Source organism: Rhizopus delemar, genomic scaffold (genome assembly GCF_000149305.1).
Source record: "Rhizopus delemar RA 99-880 supercont3.3 genomic scaffold, whole genome shotgun sequence".
Lineage (NCBI taxonomy): Eukaryota > Fungi > Mucoromycota > Mucoromycetes > Mucorales > Rhizopodaceae > Rhizopus > Rhizopus delemar.
The window spans coordinates 3,212,768-3,234,084 of NW_027137829.1; the positions used below are offsets into that span (position 1 = coordinate 3,212,768).

General features: G+C 35.2%; 9 protein-coding genes across 9 annotated transcripts; 5 read left to right on the top strand and 4 right to left on the bottom strand.

Annotated features, from left to right (window-relative positions):
• Positions 1 to 439: 439 nt before the first annotated feature.
• On the bottom strand, positions 440 to 1,048 carry RO3G_05434 (uncharacterized protein; the record flags this gene model as incomplete). Its single annotated transcript, XM_067660024.1, has 1 exon — positions 440 to 1,048. One exon carries the CDS (start codon positions 1,046 to 1,048, stop codon positions 440 to 442), a length of 609 nt encoding a protein of 202 aa, XP_067516125.1.
• Positions 1,049 to 1,521: 473 nt separating this feature from the next.
• On the top strand, positions 1,522 to 2,112 carry RO3G_05435 (uncharacterized protein; the record flags this gene model as incomplete). Its single annotated transcript, XM_067660025.1, has 1 exon — positions 1,522 to 2,112. One exon carries the CDS (start codon positions 1,522 to 1,524, stop codon positions 2,110 to 2,112), a length of 591 nt encoding a protein of 196 aa, XP_067516126.1.
• A 1,889-nt stretch (positions 2,113 to 4,001) lies between these two features.
• Positions 4,002 to 4,667, bottom strand: RO3G_05436 (uncharacterized protein; the record flags this gene model as incomplete). The annotated part of the gene is made up of 1 exon (XM_067660026.1): positions 4,002 to 4,667. One exon carries the CDS (start codon positions 4,665 to 4,667, stop codon positions 4,002 to 4,004), a length of 666 nt encoding a protein of 221 aa, XP_067516127.1.
• A 2,713-nt stretch (positions 4,668 to 7,380) lies between these two features.
• RO3G_05437 (uncharacterized protein) lies at positions 7,381 to 8,371 on the top strand (the record flags this gene model as incomplete). The annotated part of the gene is made up of 6 exons (XM_067660027.1): positions 7,381 to 7,402; positions 7,461 to 7,587; positions 7,643 to 7,751; positions 7,803 to 7,952; positions 8,011 to 8,074; positions 8,127 to 8,371. The coding sequence occupies 6 exons, from the start codon at positions 7,381 to 7,383 to the stop codon at positions 8,369 to 8,371; spliced, it is 717 nt and encodes a 238-aa protein (XP_067516128.1).
• Positions 8,372 to 9,195: 824 nt separating this feature from the next.
• On the top strand, positions 9,196 to 11,005 carry RO3G_05438 (uncharacterized protein; the record flags this gene model as incomplete). Its single annotated transcript, XM_067660028.1, has 6 exons — positions 9,196 to 9,310; positions 9,382 to 9,752; positions 9,808 to 10,053; positions 10,100 to 10,493; positions 10,558 to 10,844; positions 10,895 to 11,005. 6 exons carry the CDS (start codon positions 9,196 to 9,198, stop codon positions 11,003 to 11,005), a joined length of 1,524 nt encoding a protein of 507 aa, XP_067516129.1.
• A 2,062-nt stretch (positions 11,006 to 13,067) lies between these two features.
• RO3G_05439 (uncharacterized protein) lies at positions 13,068 to 15,348 on the top strand (the record flags this gene model as incomplete). The annotated part of the gene is made up of 4 exons (XM_067660029.1): positions 13,068 to 13,801; positions 13,856 to 15,019; positions 15,074 to 15,158; positions 15,316 to 15,348. 4 exons carry the CDS (start codon positions 13,068 to 13,070, stop codon positions 15,346 to 15,348), a joined length of 2,016 nt encoding a protein of 671 aa, XP_067516130.1.
• A 1,290-nt stretch (positions 15,349 to 16,638) lies between these two features.
• On the bottom strand, positions 16,639 to 17,924 carry RO3G_05440 (uncharacterized protein; the record flags this gene model as incomplete). Its single annotated transcript, XM_067660030.1, has 5 exons — positions 16,639 to 16,821; positions 16,873 to 17,357; positions 17,415 to 17,547; positions 17,646 to 17,753; positions 17,808 to 17,924. The coding sequence occupies 5 exons, from the start codon at positions 17,922 to 17,924 to the stop codon at positions 16,639 to 16,641; spliced, it is 1,026 nt and encodes a 341-aa protein (XP_067516131.1).
• A 728-nt stretch (positions 17,925 to 18,652) lies between these two features.
• Positions 18,653 to 19,234, top strand: RO3G_05441 (uncharacterized protein; the record flags this gene model as incomplete). Its single annotated transcript, XM_067660031.1, has 4 exons — positions 18,653 to 18,812; positions 18,865 to 18,955; positions 19,010 to 19,128; positions 19,179 to 19,234. The coding sequence occupies 4 exons, from the start codon at positions 18,653 to 18,655 to the stop codon at positions 19,232 to 19,234; spliced, it is 426 nt and encodes a 141-aa protein (XP_067516132.1).
• Positions 19,235 to 20,063: 829 nt separating this feature from the next.
• RO3G_05442 (uncharacterized protein) lies at positions 20,064 to 21,057 on the bottom strand (the record flags this gene model as incomplete). Its single annotated transcript, XM_067660032.1, has 3 exons — positions 20,064 to 20,579; positions 20,629 to 20,951; positions 21,006 to 21,057. 3 exons carry the CDS (start codon positions 21,055 to 21,057, stop codon positions 20,064 to 20,066), a joined length of 891 nt encoding a protein of 296 aa, XP_067516133.1.
• Positions 21,058 to 21,317: the final 260 nt, after the last annotated feature.

The following is a 21,317-nucleotide window of genomic DNA, read 5'->3' on the forward strand; positions in this document are numbered from 1 at the left end:
TTAAGGAGACGGTACGGATGAATATAAAATCCTCTAGTTCCGTGATTGGATATTATGGCTAATAATAATATCTCAGTTAGGATAAAGGTTTACATGACTTAATGATGATCCGGTAAGTAATTGTCATTCCTTATTCAACATGCTCATATCATCAATAAACTATATTACAACCATGCCATATTATTTGACTATGTGAAGTTAATATGAATAAAGCTTAATATAAAAATCTAATCAAAGTCTTTTATTGATCTGTTCTGGGAATAATGTTATAAATGATTCCAAGTTATGTCAACATACTATTCAGGATCATATTTGATTCCTTTTACTAAAATAAAGTGACTATAATCTTATGTATCCTTAACACTTTTAAGTCTATTGATATTTTACGTTTACTTGACTGAGGATTAGATTCCTTATTTGTATTGTTTAATTTTTCTTTTTAATCAAGAATTTTATATTTTGTTTTAATGTCTTCAGGTACAATACCAATTCTTTGCCAATATTCAGTTATGAATTTAAGGTCTGCAAAGTGAGATGCAGGTTCCCAGGTATCTTCACTCTCATCATAACCTTTCCATCTACACTTATAAATATATTTTCCTTTAACTTTTTTATGTGCTAAGATGGCTTCAACTTGATAGAATTTATTTGAGGATATTACTTCATCCTGTGATATCATCTTGAGTGCGGATGGTGGGTAGTTTTTAGGTAATAAATCTCCTTTTTCATCTTCAAGCACATATGATCCACCTTGGGTGATCCTTTTAACTTTATAAGGTCCCTCATATGGAGCATCAAGCTTATTTGTTTTATAATTTACTGTTACCATTACATAACTATTTTCGGGGATTGATACAAGTTTATGTGACGCATTAAATTTTTCCTTTTGTTTGTTTGTTATTATTTTTGTTCTTTCGTATATAGCAGGAAATACAATTTCTGTCATCTTTTTTATATTTTTTAAAAGTTCTGTATTTAATTCTTCCTTAGTTGCTTCATTTTTTTCCTGACTGAAATCTTCAAAGTCATTTGGATTACGACCGAACATTAAAGTGAAGGGTGGCGTCTTAGTACGTTCATTATATTTACTATTTAGGTAGAGTTGTGTAGAAGGAACATATACAGTGGGTCAAAATACCTCACAAACCTCAGCATTTTTTGAGGTTGTAGTCTTCTGGATTACTCAATAATATTTGCATCTTTCTCAAATTTTGCACAGGTGCTGTCCAATACGTTGAGTATATTTGCACAAAGTTCCGACGACGGAAATTGAAAAATGAGCGAATAAGTAACTATGAACTGGAGGCGGTCTATTTGTGAGGTATTTTGACTTCCATCAATTATTTCTTTTCTCCGCCATAGGTCATTCCAAACAATGTTGCGGCAAGTTTTAAATATTTCCCGGATAGCGCAGTCACCCCGGGACATAAAATTTAAACTTTGGAAAAGAATTGGTTATTCTTTCTTTCGCTAATCCGTAAGTAAATTTCCATCTACAGCATCATCCATCTGTCTGCAAAAATGCCCAAATCCTTACCATACGAAGCTCAAATGGACATCAAATCAGCACTAGAGCATGATGTATCGACTGATGTTATTGCAAAACGGTTTGGAGTGCATCAAAACACCGTTATCAACTATGCAAATAAGTGGATGCCTAACCGGATTCGCAAGAAAGGTGGCAAACAACGCCTTGTAAGCGACATCACTCGTCGTCTAATCAAGCGAGAGGTCCTAAACGGCTCATTTAGGACTGCCAAGGAGGTCCACCTGAAGTTGGAAGAGTTGGGCTATTCTATGTCGTACCAATCCGCTATTAACGTTTTGCATTCTGTGGAGATTTTTGCCGAGATAAAAAAGAAGAAGCCTTTACTCACTGCACAGCACAAGAAAGCTCGATTAGCTTGGGCTAAAAAGCATCAGTATTGGACCATTCACGACTGGCGACGTGTCATCTTCTCGGATGAAACCAAAATTAATATTTGGGGCTCGGATGGCTGTAAATACTACTGGAAGCGTAAAGGAGACCGTCTTCAGCCTCACCACATTGAAGTTACAGTGAAGCATGGTGGTGGTGGTATCATGTTGTGGGGCTGTGTTAAGGATACATAAGATTATAGTCACTTTATTTTAGTAAAAGGAATCAAATATGATCCTGAATAGTATGTTGACATAACTTGGAATCATTTATAACATTATTCCCAGAACAGATCAATAAAAGACTTTGATTAGATTTTTATATTAAGCTTTATTCATATTAACTTCACATAGTCAAATAATATGGCATGGTTGTAATATAGTTTATTGATGATATGAGCATGTTGAATAAGGAATGATAATTACTTACCGGATCATCATTAAGTCATGTAAACCTTTATCCTAACTGAGATATTATTATTAGCCATAATATCCAATCACGGAACTAGAGGATTTTATATTCATCCGTACCGTCTCCTTAAATAGTCCTACGTCCAGAGTTATCTGAAACCATCCCAATAGCATAATTGACAATACAAGCTAGGAACAGGCTAAACTAATAATTAGAAATAGTAATCATCTATTCTGTCAAATTGACCATAAATCTATCCTAATTCTTTATCCGTATCATGTCTATAAATACTCTCACTTTTTACATGTAGAATTTATCATATTCAATCTTAGTTATCTTAACTTAATAAAGAGATACCAAGTTCTAACAGTATTTCTTTATCTTTGTTGTTATACTGCTTTTACCTAAAACCCCCCTATCCTAAACAGGCTGTATAACCAGTGAGGGACCCGGGTATGCCTGTCAGATATATGATGGCACCATGAATTCAGAGGTGTACCAAGAAATCCTTGGTACAAGCCTTAAAGACACGCTCGGGTACTATGGCCTAGATTGGAAATCATCCATTTTTCAGCATGACAACGACCCAAAACACCGATCAAAGTCAACAAAACAGTATATGGAAGATAACAGCATGTGTTGTATTGATGACTGGCCATCCCAAAGTCCTGATTTGAATCCAATCGAGCATATATGGCACCATCTTAAGCTGAAGCTAAGTATGTACGAAAATAGAGCAAAAAGCATGCACGAACTGTGGCAGAGGGTGGAAAAAGAGTGGAATTCCTTTACTAAGGATCAATGCTTGAAGTATATTGACAGTATGCCAGAAAGAATACAAGCTGTCATTGCTGAAAAGGGCGGATCAACTAGATATTAATAAAGTCAAAATACCTCACAAATAGACCGAGGTTAAGTATCTGTCTCCTAATAGATCTCAGCTAATGATCTGAGTTTAAAATTTTGGTACACAGTAGCATACATATGGATGACTTTATATTTCAAATTTGAAATGATTGAGCCAATTTCTCATGGAATTACATCAAAAATAAGTAAAAATCATCATACGTTTGTGAGGTATTTTGACCCACTGTAAATCCCGGCTAAATGAAAGATTTACCGTCCATCTTTTTGGAAGCCTGTAGCGGAGCTAAAATTAAGCGTACAGACGTATTCTATACATCATTCGAAAGCTTCGGTTATCTATTTTTAGATACTGTAACATTCGTCTTTAAAAAAGGCAATGCGCTGAAAATAATGAGGAAAGAAAATAGGCGCTATAGGCCGTCCATTGGTATCTTTATGGCTACAATGAAAGGTTTATTTGTTTATTTTAAGCAGTTCGGAGTTTCTTCACTGCTGTACTAGGAGCAGAAGTATCATTTTCGTCGGATTCGCTATTGGAATCTTCGTATGAGATAAAAATAAAGGGCTCCTCATCGCCCTGATCACCAGTGGCATCTTCTAAGACGGTTGTCAGCAAAGATACCAATGGACGGCCTATAGCGCCTATTTTCTTTCCTCATTATTTTCAGCGCATTGCCTTTTTTAAAGACGAATGTTACAGTATCTAAAAATAGATAACCGAAGCTTTCGAATGATGTATAGAATACGTCTGTACGCTTAATTTTAGCTCCGCTACAGGCTTCCAAAAAGATGGACGGTAAATCTTTCATTTAGCCGTTAAGGCATCTTCGGATGGTGTGGAGACATCCATTAACACGGACAGTTTGCCTTCAAAATAGCCACCACAGAAGAATTGTTTGATTTGACATACTTTTCCATAATGTCTAAGAGAGAGCAAAAGTTCTTCAAGCAGTTTATCTTCTTCCGGAATGTGCAAGAGATCCATTTGCACTCTAATCAAATTTTTGGGCTGGTCCCCTTTAGATGGAGCTGCCTTGATCACAACATTTTTGTGGGTAATGCCTAAATTGATCGCTTTGTCTGTATTTACAGCTTCGCGAAATTTAGCTTCGATCAAAAGTTCCTTATGGTTTCGACGATGGTCATATTTGCTGATGTTTCGGAAGCCATGTGCAGCTCCGATTTGATCTTCAATGCATTTGTATGCCTGGGTGTAATGGTCAAATAAAGATGTTGGAAATGAGAACAAAACTGAGCCAGGAGTCAGAGTTTGTTGGACAATTGATTGAGCTTTTTGCGCTATAAGAAGACGAGGAATGTCGGGAATCTCATAAATTATTTTAGATGTGGTAAACTCGCGAGGGTCATTGGTGACATCACGACGCTGTATGGGTGTGACGACTTTGGCTTTATGGCCTCGAGCCACAACATCGCTCCAGGATAGGTTATTCCCAGAGTCAAGTTCTGTCATTTTTTTCTATACTATACAATATTTATATTGTTCAAGCCCAATACTAAAAATTTTTATACAATATTTATATTGTTCAAGCTCAATACTAAAATTGAACTTGAACTCACTTCGGTCCCTGAATAATTTTATTTCCTATATAAAGGCGTAGTTTGATTAAATGGGTTCTCTCTCTCGTCTTGAAATCTAATAAAGAGGTTACATAGAGACTCATTCACTAGTTTTCAAGTACCATCTCCTTTTAATTCTCAAATTTTTATCTGCAAATATCTCAGATATTATGGCTAATAATAATATCTCAGTTAGGATAAATTTTTACATGATTAAAGATGATCCGGTAAGTAATTGTCATTCCTTATTCAACATGCTCATATCATCAATAAACTATATTACAACCACGCCATATATTTGACTGTGTGAAGTTCATATGAATAAAGCTTAATATAAAAATCTAATCAAAGTCTTTTATTGATCTGCGTTGGGAATAATGTTATAAATGATTCCAAGTTATGTCAGCATATTATTCAGGATCATATTTGATTCCTTTTACTAAAATAAAGTGACTATAATCTTATGTATCCTTAACAATGTATCCATCATTCATAACTCGATATGAAGATAGTATGAATAAGCTACATGTAAAGTATATCCAATAGATAGGCTACAGGTTAATTCTGATAATCTTCATTAAGGATAAGATGCTGCGTAATTGCACGGTTAAATTATATTAAATCCAGGAACTAAATCACAGTCAGCCGCAGTCAATTATATACGAGCATTCTATGACAAATATAACAATAGAAGGACACGTAACCCTTATCTATTTGTCATTGTTGTAGAACAGAGTCTGATCATAACGGACATTGAATAATCACAACTAAAAGAAGTATATTAAAATTGATAAAAGATAATAACTTAAATCTTTATTAAATAAAATATACTCTGCTTCTTTTTATATAAGACTATCACTGTTAGATTCATTCTATAAAGTAAACATGAATAATAGATAAGTCATGATCTTTACTATTCATCATTTCTGTAAATGGATAATAATGGATCAGGTACCTAGTCAACTTTGGTCTGACTGGAGGGAGGCATTTCATATAAATATATCTTTCCTCTCAATGAAGACGGGACAAAACTCCCAGATCAGTTAAAGAACAATAAGATCTATAAAAGCAACGAATTAAAAATTTTCATAATCGATTCAGTGATCATTCTTCAATCAAACATATCAATTATTGGATCTACGCTCATAACTACTCATTTACCCGCCAACTGATAGAAGAATATAAATAGTAGACTTTGTAATGATTTCTTTTTAACAATTAAGATTGTCTTAAATAAAGCTCAGTCTCAAAAAGTATTCTTTTGGTTTTTATTGCCACCTTTATAACTACCCTACTAGAATATAACAGTTTCTTTATCGAATCTTGTACTCTCTTATTCCTTTTATTATCTTTAATAAAACAATAACTTTAGAAACAAGAATAACATAAAAGCATGCTAATTAGTACATTTAAATACTAAAAACACATATTATATTAGTTTAGAGCAGGTGTCGACCAATGGTCATTTTTAGTATAATTCTTTGTGGTTTTTATTCGAAAAGTCAAAAAGGTTGAAAAGAGATGTGAATATAAAAACAATGTCAATGAATCATACCAAAACATACCGGAAAGAGTTTTTTGCGATAAATCTTTCTTAAAAAATGGGGGTTATTTTTGTCGTGTTTGCTAATAGCTCATCATCGAGTGCTCTTAACTTTACGAAAGAAATCACATCCATTAGAACTATATGCTTGGAAATTAAAGTAAGAATATTCCATTGATCTTAAAAAAAATAGGGTAAAGCAACTTATGTGCAGTCCCCACAAAAGAAAATCAAGATAAAAAGGACATACTTTTATTCTTTTTGTTGTAGGAAATAGGGAAATAGCTTACTTTAGTATGTCGAATTAACGAAGAGGTTTTACTTTGTTGATATAAAAACACAAGTGTATTTGCACTCATAATTGATGTAGATGCAGTACATATCTTCAGAAAAATGTCATAGAGTCGATTCTATACATAGGTGTGGTGGTCTACAAATGAAAACTTTATCTTCAGTAGAATAATGGAATTGTTAATGGATATATTTGCTGTCTTTTTTTTTTTTTTTTTTTTTTTTTTTTTTTTTTTTTTTTTTTTTTTTGGGAAAAAAAAAAATTCTTTGAAAAAAAAATTTCTCCAAATTTCCCGGCAAAAAAACGGGACTTTTTGGGCATCCAAATTACCTTTTTGGAAAAATATACGCCTGGTTTTGTGTTGGACCAGTTGGGACTATTTTTTGGGGGGCATTTGGAGCGGGGAATGCCCTTTTTTCCAGGGGCCACCCCAAACAATTTTATAAAAATTTTCTTTTAAAAAGGGAAAAAAAAACCCCAAAGTTTTTGTTATTAGGTTTTAAATAGCGAGATGTAGCGATTATTCTTACACTGTAGTTGGCTATTTAAAGCTGGCCATTATAAAAATATATACTTGTGAAAATAGCCAATAAAGAACAGTCTGTTTAGCATATCGGAACTTAAAACATCCATTTTGCGTCATCAATTGGTGGTCATTTTTGTTGAACGAATAAATTTTTTTCACAAAACATAAGGAGAAACATATTTTCTTTTTTTTCTTTTTCTTTCCTTCAGTATCCTTTTTTATATTAATTCGATTTACTTTTTAAAATGAGTGAAATTGACCACCCAGGTACGCAAATTTTAATATAAAAAGAAAAGACTAGGTATATTTATATCTATTTCAAAAGTTGACCATCAACGCGTGTCAGATGAAAGAGGTAGACGTTCCAGAAGTCGTTCCAGATCTCGTTCTCCTGGACGTGAGCATAGTGGACACAGATACAGAAGTCGTTCTCGCTCAAGAGAACCAATGTAGTAAAGTCTAATCTTGTATTTTTTTTAAAAAAGAAAATCTTACCTTTTATACTAGCGGTCGTGATGACGAAAACACTAATCCTGGTGACAACTTGTTTATTACTGGTTTGACAATAAGAACTAATGGAGCTGACTTGGAAGACATTTTCGGAAAATACGGCAAGGTAAGATTTATACATAATAAATAAAAACAATAAATAAATACTTTATTCTAGGTTATTAAAGCTGAAATTATGTATGACCCTCATACTCGTGAATCCCGCGGTTTTGGTTTTATACGCATGGCTAATGCTGAAGATGCTGAGAGAGCACTCAACGGTGTCAGTGGAACTGAAATTGATGGACGTGTCGTCACAGTTGAAAAGGTAAAAAAAAAAAATAAAAATAAAATATAAAATACTAGCTTTTAAACGCTTTGGTTAGGCGAAACGTTCAAGACCTAGAACACCTACTCCTGGCCGTTATTATGGCCCCCCTAAGCGTGGTCGTAAGTAAACGTTTTTTGTATTTAGAATGAAATTAATTTTTTTTCTGCGCAGCTCCTAGAGACAGAAGAGACCACGGTAGACCTCCTCGTGGTGACCCTCGATATGACCGTTACTATGAAAGATCTTACATTGACCGTTATGATCCTCCCAGATACGACCGTTATGAAAGGGATCGCTATGACCGCTATGATCGCTATGATAGGTACGACCGTTACGACCGCTATGACCGCTATGACCGTCGCCCACCACCACCAAGATATGATCCCTACCCTCCTCGTACCAGATCACCTTATTAAATGTTTTGAATCCAAAATATAAAAATATAAACTTTGTCAGTTTACTACATCAATCCTACACAGTCCACATAACACTTACACACAACATCAATAAGGAGGCAACTCGCTACATTTCTTGCCTTTTCTCTTATGTTTATTTCTATTTTTTTCATAAGTCTGTATTTCATTATTTTCCGCAGCATATACACACATTATCGACTGCACACAATACACACACATATACAGTAAAGCAGCTATAATCAATAAAGAGATAAAGAGAGATAGAGAGGGTATGCCATCTCCCAACCAAATCTCAGCTTGCTTTACCCGCATCATCATTTCAACTAAGAATCATATACGTACATAGGTAAGGCAATACATTGAAATGAAAGGTAAGTATTATTGTTGATAAAGCTTTTTTTTTAATAAAAACACAAAGCTTAATATAAGACATCCTCATTTTTACCAGAAGTTTTCTTTAAGATGCTTCTACTCCTTAAACTAAGATTAGATCTCGTTTCTCTGCACTATACAAAGCTATACGCACTTTTCAATTGCTTATACATCCCTTAAAAAAGGGGAAAATGTTTTATGGTTAATTGAACCATTCAAGCTTATAAATATTATTAGAAATGAGATTTTAGTCAATGTGAGCAAACAAGCGAATTTAGTCATGGTTTTATTAGAGCTCTTGTTCAATGGTTACATTTTGTTTTTTTCTTTCGAAAGAAAGCATTGGCTGACTTGTTTAGATGAAACCAAACCGGTTTTGCCTAAATTAGAAAATCTTGTTTGTCTCAACGTAAAGCTTTTCTTTCTTTCTTCCTTTATTTTCATCAATAAAAATGAAGCCGTTGTTATTAACAGGGTTATTTGGTTTAGCTTTTAGTGAATGGGCTGGTGATCAGCATGTTCTTCAAAGCACTCCATCTCCCATTCAAAAGTCTGTTGCTATTATAGGTATATAAAAAAAGCACACATAACTTTATTATAAAAGAATCTAACAAAAAAAAAAAAAAAAAAAAAAAAAGGTGGAGGCGCAGCAGGTACTTCAACAGCCTTCTGGTTAAATAGTGTATTTCCAAAAGACAAGATATCGATCACCTTATTTGAAAAAACACACCTTTTGGGTGGCAGAAGTACCACGGTCGCCATTAAAGATAATGCAACGGCCTGGGGAATGATTGAATTAGGAGCATCAATTTTTGTAGAAGCCAATAAGAATTTAATGAAAGCAACAGATGTTTTTCAATTAAAACGTACAGACCTAACAAGCGAAAGTAAAAAGGGAAGGCCAGGTTTAGGTATCTGGGATGGAAAGGAGTTCTTGTATGAGGAGACGGGGACTTACTGGGATAAGATTACACCAATTTGGAGATACGGTGTACTTTCTCCGCTCAAGGTATTCTTATGCTTTTCTTTTTTTTTGTTCCGTTTTGTTTTAATTTAAGGTATAGTTTCAAAGAAAGCAGAGATACGTGGTAGAGCAGTTCTTGAAATTATATGATGCAGATCATGGGTTTGAGAACATGGCTAAAATAGTAGAGAAACTTCAATTTAATGAACTCATGAATCAAACTGCTATTGATTATTTAAACCATGCGTTGGGGATCAATGATCGATTCTCATTCGAGGTACTTCAGTCAGCTACAAGAGGCAATTATTGTCAAGATTTAAATCAACTTCATGCTTTTGCTCTCATGGTAAATTATCTACTGTATTGTCCTGTTTACCAACAAAGCCGTTTAGGTATCCATGGAAGCAGGAAATGGCGTTTGGGCAGTAAAAGACGGCAATTTTCGTATATTTGAAGAGTTCGCATACCGTTCAGGTGCAGATATTCAACTTGAGACAGAGGTCACTGCTATCTTTAACATCACAGAACCTGATGAATTTGGAAATTTAGCAAGACGTTATGTGGTTGAGACATCGGATGGCACAAGTCAAATATTTGATGAAGTTGTCATGGCCACACCTCTTGCTTCATCAGGTATCGATTTCAATTTTCCTGTTACGGAACATCATCGAGATTATCATACTGTGCATGTAACATTAGTGGCTGGACATGTTAACTACAGCCATTTTGGAAAAGAGGATCTGGATACGATGCCTACTTTTGTGATCACCACAGGATATCCTTTAGGTAAGTCATAGAAGAGGATGGAAGGGAAGTGTTGTTTACTAAGCGAGCTATTAAAAAAAAAAAGTACAGCATTTTGAAAATGGCTCAGCACCTTTTCAAACATTCTCTGCTCACAGATATCTTGATAATGGTGAAGATGTTGTCAAGATATTTTCTTCAGACAAATTAAGTGAGGAGGAACTTGATGAATTATTCTTAAACAAAAGTTGGGTTTTTCATAAAGAATGGCATGCATTTCCAGAGTTACATCCAATCACTGACAAGAATAAATTTCCTCATTTTATATTAAAAGCATCTGAAGATGAACAAGAGGGTATTATCTACACTGGAGCGTTTGAGAATTTTATATCAGTAAATATATCTCATTATTCTCATTTTGTTTTTAATTAATATTTATGTAGACTATGGAGACTCAGACAGTTTCAGGTAAAAATGCAGCGAGATTGCTTTATGATAAATGGTGTCATGATCGTCACTGTCAACCATTTGGGGATGGTTGGGGATCTCATTGATTTCTTTATGAATAAAAGAAAAAATGAATATATAAAATGTATGCTGTTGATATTAATCTCAAAGAATATTATACATAATTCGATCTTTATAGGATCATCTAAAGCATTAAATGAGCTATGTAGCAATCATACCTTTTTTTTCTTTCTTTATTTCATTCTTGTCTAATTGACTTTAGTTGGTTAAATATGAATTGAGAGCTCTTATGATGATGTATATTAGAACGAGAACTTTATTTTTTTTTTATAAATCATACTTTGGATCTATTGATACCATCGTTGATATAATCACATAAAGTCTTTTCAAGAAGTTGATATCCAAACTAAGCGGAAATTTTTTCTAAAAGAACGGTATCGACAGAGAATAACAGAAGGAGACCATTCATAAATGGTTAAGAACACATAGAAATTGTAAATATAGAAGTTAGAAGGTTGCTTTCTTTTTATTTTATTCTATTTTTTTGTTAACAGAAGCTCGTACTGTATTTTTTTTTTTACTAAATAAAATTTAATACTTAAAGCTCAATTGTCATACTTTGCTATATTTTACTATACTATCTTGTAGAAGAATTAAACTAAAAGAACTGTTTGATATATTAATAAGACAATAATATTGCAAAGACTGGCTTTTTGATGACTATTGAGAATTTATAGTAAAAAGTTCATTACCAAATCAAACGAGCGATACACCTCAAAGCGTAAAGAACAAATTGGGAACAGAATATGCTGTAAATAAGACTTTATAATAAGTCCTGATTGAGGATGACTATGATGAATACTATGATATCAATAGAGTTTAATTTTTTTTAAAAAAAAAAGAACCACTGTTCATCAACTCAAATCATATAAAGTATTTAAATACCCTGTTCACGCTTTCATCAAAGAGTTCATTACGATCAACATAGTCTTAAGCTATGATGGGGATTTCACTAACAAAACTTATTTTTTTAAGAAAATAAATAAAAGCTTTAATATGTCTCCAGTGCCATCACAGTCCTTAATATTAAAAGTATAGAATAAACAAAGAGCCATGTTAGATTAATATATAAATTCTTTTTAACTATCTAGGTATTTAAGGTTAACATCCTCTTTTTTTCCAACAAAACAAACAGATATACATTTAGCACCTAAACAAATTTGCAAATGCAGTGTTTTGGTATGCACTTCATTCTTATGGGGCTGGGATCTTCGGATTGACGGGATTCGACCTTGTAAGGAAATCAAGATTTCTTAACCGATTGGCTTGCGGAGAAAATGCTGCTATCTTTGTTTGATATCTTAATTTGGTTTGAAGCCATTGCTTACAAGCCACAGAAGTCGGAAAGAAAAGTAAACGAGTCTAGGGCTCCAAAGGAATTCTTTAATAATGGTATCATTGGGTCCTGATTGAAATAGAGAGAGGAAAGAGCATGTCACTTTTAGTATTCTCTTTTAAAAACCAGACGAATAAAGAGTTTTTATTATTTTTGTTAATCAAGTAGTGTCTTTTTCAATATTGCAGTATTATCAAAAGCAAGACTTTTAAATAAGAAATCATGGTTATCTTGTAATTCAACACAGCATGATTGACGAATTATTCTTTTTTAAAAATATCAGTCAATCAAATGTGAATATTAGGCTTTTTTTTTTTTTTTTTGCTTAGTTTTTAATATCCTCTGATTCGAAATAGCCTTCTAAAAATATGACGGAACATCTCCACTGAAAAATCTAGCCTAAAAAAGGAAAGAAGTGTGATATCCAGTGTTTGCCAGCCTAATGACCGTGTTACGTAAGTGACACTAGTCGTATTATTGTTGTGCTACCTTTTTTCCATTGTCGATTTGATATGCAAATGTTTACAGATAAACAAGCTATTCTGTTTAGATTACCTTGTTTTCAAAATAGGAGAAAAGATATATACAAGCAAAGGTAGGGGTTTATTGATGAAACAATTGAATGACTCAGCCAATCCGGAATTAGAAAGGCACTTGTATTTTTACCTCGGATTTGTTTTTCTGTACAACAGAAAAGACCAAATAAAAAATTATTTTGTTTTCTTAATCTTTCTCTCCTTTCCTTTTTTTAAATGAAGTTTGGTGCTTATTTACAAGAAAATTTATTTCCACCATGGAGATTATCTTACTTTGGCTATGATCGATTAAAACAAGAACTTAAAATTCGACAACTTGATCATGAATGGACAGAGAAAGATGAAGAGGAATTTATTCAATTATTTGATAGTGAATTGATCAAAGTAAAGGACTTTATTCATGCTAAATTAGCCGAGATTGATGCTAGAATTCTTTATTGTGAACGCAGTGTTCAAAATGGCGACTCTTACAACGCTGTTGATGAAGCTTTAACAGACATCTTGTTTGATGTCAATGACCTCTCCAGGTTCACTCGACTCAATTATGTAGCGACTCAGAAAATGCTGAAAAAGCACGATCGTTGGACGGGACGAAAATTAAGACAAGGCTATCTTGAAAATCTGAGGCCTTTGGACAATCAACGATTTGATGTGCCTCTGGTTTACATATCTGCTTTACAAGATCTTTGTCGAAATCAAGGCAAGCCATCCAAGGTTCAAAAGAGTGATAAGGGAAACTCAGCAGAGAAAACGACATACTGGATTCATCCGGATAATATCACAGAAGTAAAATCTATTCTCATGCTTCATCTACCTGTGCTTCATGCCGCCAAGACATTTCAGCCTTCAGATGCCGCGGTGTCCAGCATCTATTTGGACAATTCCAACTTTGATTTATATACTGGACTTCTTCAAAAAGATGAAATGGCAGAAACAATTCAATTAAACTGGTAAAAGAAAAACAAATTTTCTTATTTTCATCATCGATTACTGAAACAATGTAGGCATGGTACATCAAACGAAACAAGCGTGAAAAAAGAAGTCTATCATGCTAATGAACAAGGTGGTACATTTGCCAAGAATGAGTTTTCTATAGATCAAAGCCAGGTCACTGGGGTCTTATCCGGTCAATCTACAGCAGACCAACTGACATTTGAAAAGAACAAGACGAGTCTTGCAACCGTAAAGGACATTCAAGACACCATCCAGCAAAAGAAACTGGAACCTATTTTGCGTATCTTTTATCACCGTACCGCCTTCCGATTATCAGAGGCTCAGCATATCCACTTAGATACCGACCTTGCCTTCATTCGAGAAGATCACTTGGATGGCAAAAAAAGACGTGAAAAGAATGATTGGCGACGGGCTGAGGTAGGCATCGATTATCCTTTCCACTACGTGACTCCTGAGGATATCCTTCGGTTTCCTTACGGCATATTAGAGACTGAACTGCGTTCAGCTGCACCTGCCTGGCTTACCTCGCTTGTCGAAAGTCATCTGGTGCATGAGGTGCCTCGATTCAACAGGTATCTTCACGGCGTGAGCCATTTTTATCGAGTTGCTCTCGTGCCCTGGTGGCTTTCTGAATTAGAGACCGAGATTCGAAAACCACGAACAGAGAATTTTGGATTAACTCGCTCTCGCAGTTTCAAGCCGTTGATTGATGGACAATACAAAAGGCTCGCTACCCCAAAGCAGCCTGAAAAGAAAAAGAAGCCTGTGGTGACAGCAAAAGGTGAAGAGTATGCTATGGTGGACATGGAGCAATTGAATCATTCTAAATCAGTCACTCAGCCTCTTCTCCCTCAAGATAAATCTGCCAGTAACAACAGTAGCACGGCCAATCTGAAAGGCGCCGTTCAGTTTTATGAAAATAAAGAGGTGACAGACAGCAAAGGAAATTTAATCTCATCCAAAAAGATATCCGACCCACCTGTGGATCTAGAGTCTGGTAAGCCAGTAAAGAAACTCAAAGTGGACCCCAAGACATTTTTTTCAAATGAACGTACCTTTATCTCTTGGCTTCAGTTTTGTGCGCTCTTGTTGACCGTTGCTTTGAATTTGCTCAACTTTGGCGATACTACGTCTCGTATTGTGGGTGGTGTATTTATTGGAGTGTCCGCTTCAGTGGCTCTTTATGCGTTATATAGATTTGAAAAGCGAGCATGGTAATATTTGTACTCTTGTTTCTATTAAAATGAAACTAACATTTGTATATATAGGATGATTAGTCATCGTTCACTTGGTAGATATGACGATCTTTGGGGTCCTGCTGTGCTCTGTGTTGTACTCGTAGTTGCTCTTATTGTAAGTGTATATTTCTTCAGTGTTACAATGTGTCTAACTATGTACACTTTTTAGATTAATCTTTATTTGCGTTTCCGATAAGAAAGAAAAAACAAAGTTATTTTTAATTATTTATATATCATTTTTTCATTCAAATTTTGCATATCAATTTTTTTAGATTGTCATTCAACAATATATCATAAATACATGATCCGAAATAAATAAGGAAAATTGAAGAGAGGATTGTGTGTGTTTGAATCAATTCCCTTTTTCTTTTTACTGTTCTTTCATCATCTTTCATTTCAATACTGTTGTTGCAAGATGATACGAGTCTTTTTAATGAAAATAAAAACTTACGAAAGTATTGAATTAGATGCAAGATCTCGATGGAATTTTTAATGAGTATCCAAGTGAACACTCTAACCATTCACAAAGAGCTTTCCACCCCGAAACACGCAATGATGCTCATAGTGATACAGTTAAAACAGGTAATAAAGCAATAAAGTATCTACTTTTTTGGGAGAGTTTTATAAAGCAGATACTTAATTTAGACCGTTTAAAATATGCGTCCTCCTATCTTAAACCCTTCATACTACTCATCACAGTCTCCGCTTGTCTGTTAGGTTGCATCTATAGACCTTTTCCCGTACAAGAGATGTTTTGTTCACTGTCATTTATTCCACAAGATCTCTGTGAATCTTTTGTCTTGCCTGGCTTTTCACACCTTGTTCAAACTCAAGCGTTCTTTTTGGATCGCGTGATACAACCCAAGGTGTGTCTCGAGCTCAAATGGTTTGAACTTGCCACTCGCGAGCTACATGCGACCTTGAAAACCAGGGACGGTTGGCTTCATTCTGATCTGCTCAAGTCCAAGCTACAGCAGTATAGTGGACGTCTACGCCAGGTGGAGCATGCGCTTCGGAGTGTACATGTTCAGACGCAGTCTGTGATGGATCGTTTGATGGCCCGTAGTGCCTACCTCCTTCAAAGAAAAATGACTCTTAAGAGAGGGTCGGATCAGCAGGCTTTAGGAGCCCTTTATGAGCATACGATGTTCCTGGTAGCAGACGAGTTGAGGCAGTTGATTTTGGTCATTGAACGGACGCGGGCATTGATTTTTTTATTAGAAGAAGATCTGTACGCAATTCATGAAATTATCTTTCAAGAGAAAAAGCATCAGTTATCTGTCAAGCCAAATAAGATTATGCATAGGTTGATGACGATAGCAGGCAGCAACACGCCTTGCCTGATACAGGATACTGTTGATTTACTCATAATGCTTGATACTGAAAGAAGAAAGGGATGTGAAAAACTGCTGCTGTTGTTGGATAAATTAGATAGTTTTCAAATGGATCTTGTAGAATTACGATCCCTTGTGGTGGCAACTATATTTGTTCCTGATGCAATACCACTTGAGATACGTATTGAGAGTATTCGAAAGACAACTGAAAGATTGAAAAAATAAACTCCTCACTTTCTTTTGGTGAATAAAAACTTTTTTTTATTTGCCATCATCTCTAGGATCCTTCATGCTAAATATCTTTAAATTGCCTGCGTACTTTCCATCTGAAGCTACTTCATCACCTGCATAAGCCAAATGATAATCGCGAGGGGACCAAGCGACAGTATTCATGGCTGCAGAACATTCAATATGATGAATGGATTCTCCACTTTCCACGTGTGACTATAAAAGTGTTTAAATGAATAGATCATTTCTCCTTCACGTCCCATTTACCACATCGATAAAATGATCTTCTGAAGCAGATGCAATATATTGACCATCAAAACTAAATCCAAGTGTTCTGACGGGCCAAGTCAACTCCTCAAAAGATCGAACACATTCAAATGTACGGGTATCCCACAAGGTTACCAAAGCATCGGCTGATCCCACTGCAAGGTATTTACTGGTCGGATCTGCCTCAACACAGTAACAGTTGGCCGTGTGTCCTCTCAGGTTCAGTTGTAGCTCAAAGGAGGGATAATCATAAACCTTGATAGTACCTTGACCTGTGGTCACAAAGAATTGATTGTTTGCATTATTCCAAGCAATCTCGTTTACTTCCACAGGGTGTTTGCGATTGTCAATGATTTTGTGTGTTGTTGTATCAATAATGCTGATCGTATCGTTCTTATCCCCCACTGCAATATGGTTTCCGTCTGGACTCCAGCAGATGTTGATGTTTTCACCTGCTGTTTGTATCATCGCTGTACATTTACCAGCTTATATAGAAATAGAGTGAGTGTGATGCTTTGGATTCACATATATATACACGTTACATCGCTGATCCCATAATCTGACAGTCTTATCACAAGAAGCAGTGGCTAATCTATCAGGATGAGTTGGATCCCAATCAAGTTGATCTACACTATCTGTATGTCCTTTAAGTTCAACCGAATATCTAATATCTGTCTATGTTGTAAAGTTATTAGTTTTTCCTTTGAACAAACAAAAATCTCTAGAATCCCTACTCCTCGATGAGGTGTCCATACGCGTGCTGTTTTATCTACAGAACCCGAAGCTAACTTTCTACCATCACAATTCCAAGCAACTGTATGTACTTTTTCTTTATGCCCTCGACATTCTCTAATTTTTGAATTTTCAAACATTTTATTCACCTAAGACATTGAGTTATTACTTTATTGTATACACATAATTTTTCTTTTTTTTACTTGATCTCTCGTAATGGAAGATCCTTTATAGAAAAAATCTTGCTTTTGACCCGTAGGTGGACTCCAATCATAAATAATCTTTCCCTCTTCAATATCTTCTAATTGCTCTGGTTCCATTGTTTATTTTTTTTTAAAAAAAAAAAAAGTGGAAAAGTCACTTTGAAAATATCAATTTTAAAAAATCCTCTCCTTTTTTACGGGTCCTTTTCATTATTCATAATGCTTAAAATATGATTTACTTTACTCAAGAGTATTCTTTGAATTAAACTAGCAGTGATTATTCCATTTGAATGTATCGTAGTTAATAAAGCGAGCAAATTTTGTACAAATAAACTTTTCATACTCTAGTCTTTTGATATCTTGAAACAGCTTGAGTAGCAAGTTGTTAAAGTATCTTTCGATGATCTCTGTGCACTAACTCCTCTTGCTTATTTAATAAGCTGCCCTTTTTACTCTTTCAAAGATAAAAGAAAGCTTTGATTAGCTACCAACTCCAAAGCAATAAAATGTTCTTTAACAAAAAAAAGTAAAAATATTATAAACCATTTCACTAAAAACAAATCTATTCATTGAAGGTGAATATACGCGAAAAAAAAAGTTTTAATGCAGTGAAACATATATGTGAAAATAGAATGTGATTTAGCACAAACAGATGTCTTTTCTTTGCTCCAGTTGAATATGTATTTACGCGCTCCGGTGTATCATTCCTCTAAAGAATTGTTTTCAACCCTTTCACAAACAAGCAAGCCTTTCAAAATGATGGTGAGCGCAGTAATAGAGCGGAGAAAAGTAACACTTTATTAAATCCGTCTTTGCCCTCTTTTTTTTATACTGCTTCCTTGAACATGGATCTTGGTAAACTAACTGAAATCTTTTCTACACTCCCCGAAGGCTATCTTCCCAAGTGGCTTTTGTTCACATCTGCCCTTGGCATCTTTAACTCGGTTCAAAACTTTTGTACTGATTCTCTTACGAAACGAGTATATGCCAACAAACCTCATGAAGGTAAATTATACAAAAAGAAAAGAATGACTTTTTTTAATTTTGTTTTATAAAGTGACACCTTTAAGTGGTCGACTGTTTGCTACCTGGACTTGGTCAGTGAGTATGATTCGTATTTATGCTGCTTTCCATCTTCAACACAAATTGTAAGTCGCATAAAACCGCGAGATAAAAATACTGGCTCATTCAACTTTGTATAGCATGTATGAACTTGGTATTTGGACCTATGTGATTGCTTTAACGCATTATGTTGGAGAACTCTTGGTGTTCAAAGGCTGTAAGTTGAATGGACCTTTCATGTCACCTTTGTTTGTTGCTGGTAAATACGATTAACAAAGAGCTGGATTCATTATTTAACTATGTGTATAGTAACATCTCTCATTTGGCTTACCCAAGTAAAGGACCAATATGTTAAGTTTGATTAATACTGGTTTTAATAATGTATGATTACAATGAATAAAATAATGTGCGTGTAAATAACTTGTTTTGAGTGTGTCATTTTGTATGAGAAATAAGGACATTTTAAACGATGTAGATTAAAATGTGGATTCATTGATTGTAGGAAGGTTTGACAAAGAATGTGAATAGGAACTTGTTGGAATACTTACATTAACAACATTTTTTGTCCACATCCTATTTGAAAAAGAAAGGGCGCCTAGACCAACAAAGAAAAGTTCCCACTGTTCATAACAGGTTCATTCTTTGTTTATAACTTGATGACAAACAATAGACGCATTGAATTGTATATAAAAGAGGTAGAATATCAAGTCAAAAAACGATATTCAAAATGATTAACACTCCTCCCGAAAGACCACTCAAGCCTGCTCTTCCATCTCCTTATCCTCGTCCTCCTCCTAGAAGATAGTCAAGATTTCAATGTGTGGGTTCCTCTCATTCAAGGTCGAAAGGAATCCTTTTTTCAAACAATTTTTTTTATTGATGAAAATAAAATCAAGATCTTCGTTTACGTTTTTTTGTTTTCGCAGTGTTCATGAATCACCCTTTGCTCTATAAAAATCTTTATGTATTAGCCCCTTTTGTAGCATACATTCAACCTTTCTTTAATTCCATCAGTTGTAAATCAAATACTCATTCTTTAAGCAAGATATGTTTTAGACGTAAAAAAAAAAAAAAAAAGAAAAAAGAAAAAGCAAAAACCAGACAGGAAGCGTGAAAGCGTTGAATAACGATTTTGTTTTATTAAATCAACCCATAAATTAAGCTTTCAGTTTTTACAAAAATTCAAATTAAAATCTAAAGTAATAACCAGGCTGCAACACCAGCAGCAGCAGCAACCAATGAACCTCCGATGCGAAGGTGATCAGCAGCGCTATTGACCACGTTCACACGAGTCGAGGCAGTAGAAGATTGAGTGACAGCAGCAGCAGCAGCACTGGACATCTTTGAAGGTTTCGAGGCAGCAGGACTAGCCGAGACAGCAGCTGCCGCCAAAGGCTTTTCAGATTCGGCAGCGGGCTCGACTGCAGCAGCAGGTTTGGAGGCGACCGCGTTCACACGAACACCTTCAATACGTCCCTTTTGACGAACACGGGCACGGCTGTGGCTCTTGCTGTGGTCACGATCATGATAAATGTCATGTGCACGGTCGTGGTTTGCATGTGTGCGTTCATGCTCACTGTTATCGTGGTCGAATCCCTTGGGTTCATGAGCTTCGGATTCACGGTCTTCAGATTCACGGCCTTCGGATTCACGGCCTTCGGATTCGTAGGTAGATGGGTCCTTGGCGGCTGGGTATGCAGGAGGATCAACCTAGAAGAGATCAGTTCCCAATCTCTCTTGTATATTTTATTAAACTTACTTTGGGTGTTGCGTGTGCAATGGCCCAAGGCTTGGTTAGCGTGACGGTTTTGAGGACGACGACAGGAGGCTTTGTTTGAATTTCATAGTTGGGTTCTTCTGGAGGAGAGTAAATGGGATCTCTGCCATGTTCATCGTAGGTATCTTTGCCCCCATCATAGCCATTTTTAACCCCACTAAAGCCACCCTTACCATCATGGTCGGTATGACCAACTTTATCATGGTCATCATGGCCACCTTTACCATCATTATTAATGTAGCCATTTTTGCCAAAATCATGGTCGATATGGTCAAAGCCTCCATGGTGTTGAATTTCAGCAGCAGCTAAACAAAATACATGAGTCATCTAGGTTTTACCACTCTCTCATCATCACTTACAAACAACACAAGTTAAAGCAGCAGCGACAGCAAGAATAGTCAATGACTTCATTTATGTAAGAGAAAGTACTTTTTGTTTAAAAAGCGAAAAAAAAAAATGAATCGAATCTGAAAGAGGAGAGAGAGAACGAAGGCTTTATACAATTTACATGATTTAGAAAATATGTTGTAAAAAAATATTTTACAACAGTTTGTTTTGATATACGTCTCTTTTACAATGTAGAACAAGCGTGTGAGAGTAAGAGAATGGAAAGTTGTCGGACGATGAATTCTCTATTTTTCCCTTTCTTTTTTATTTCAATCAAAACTAAA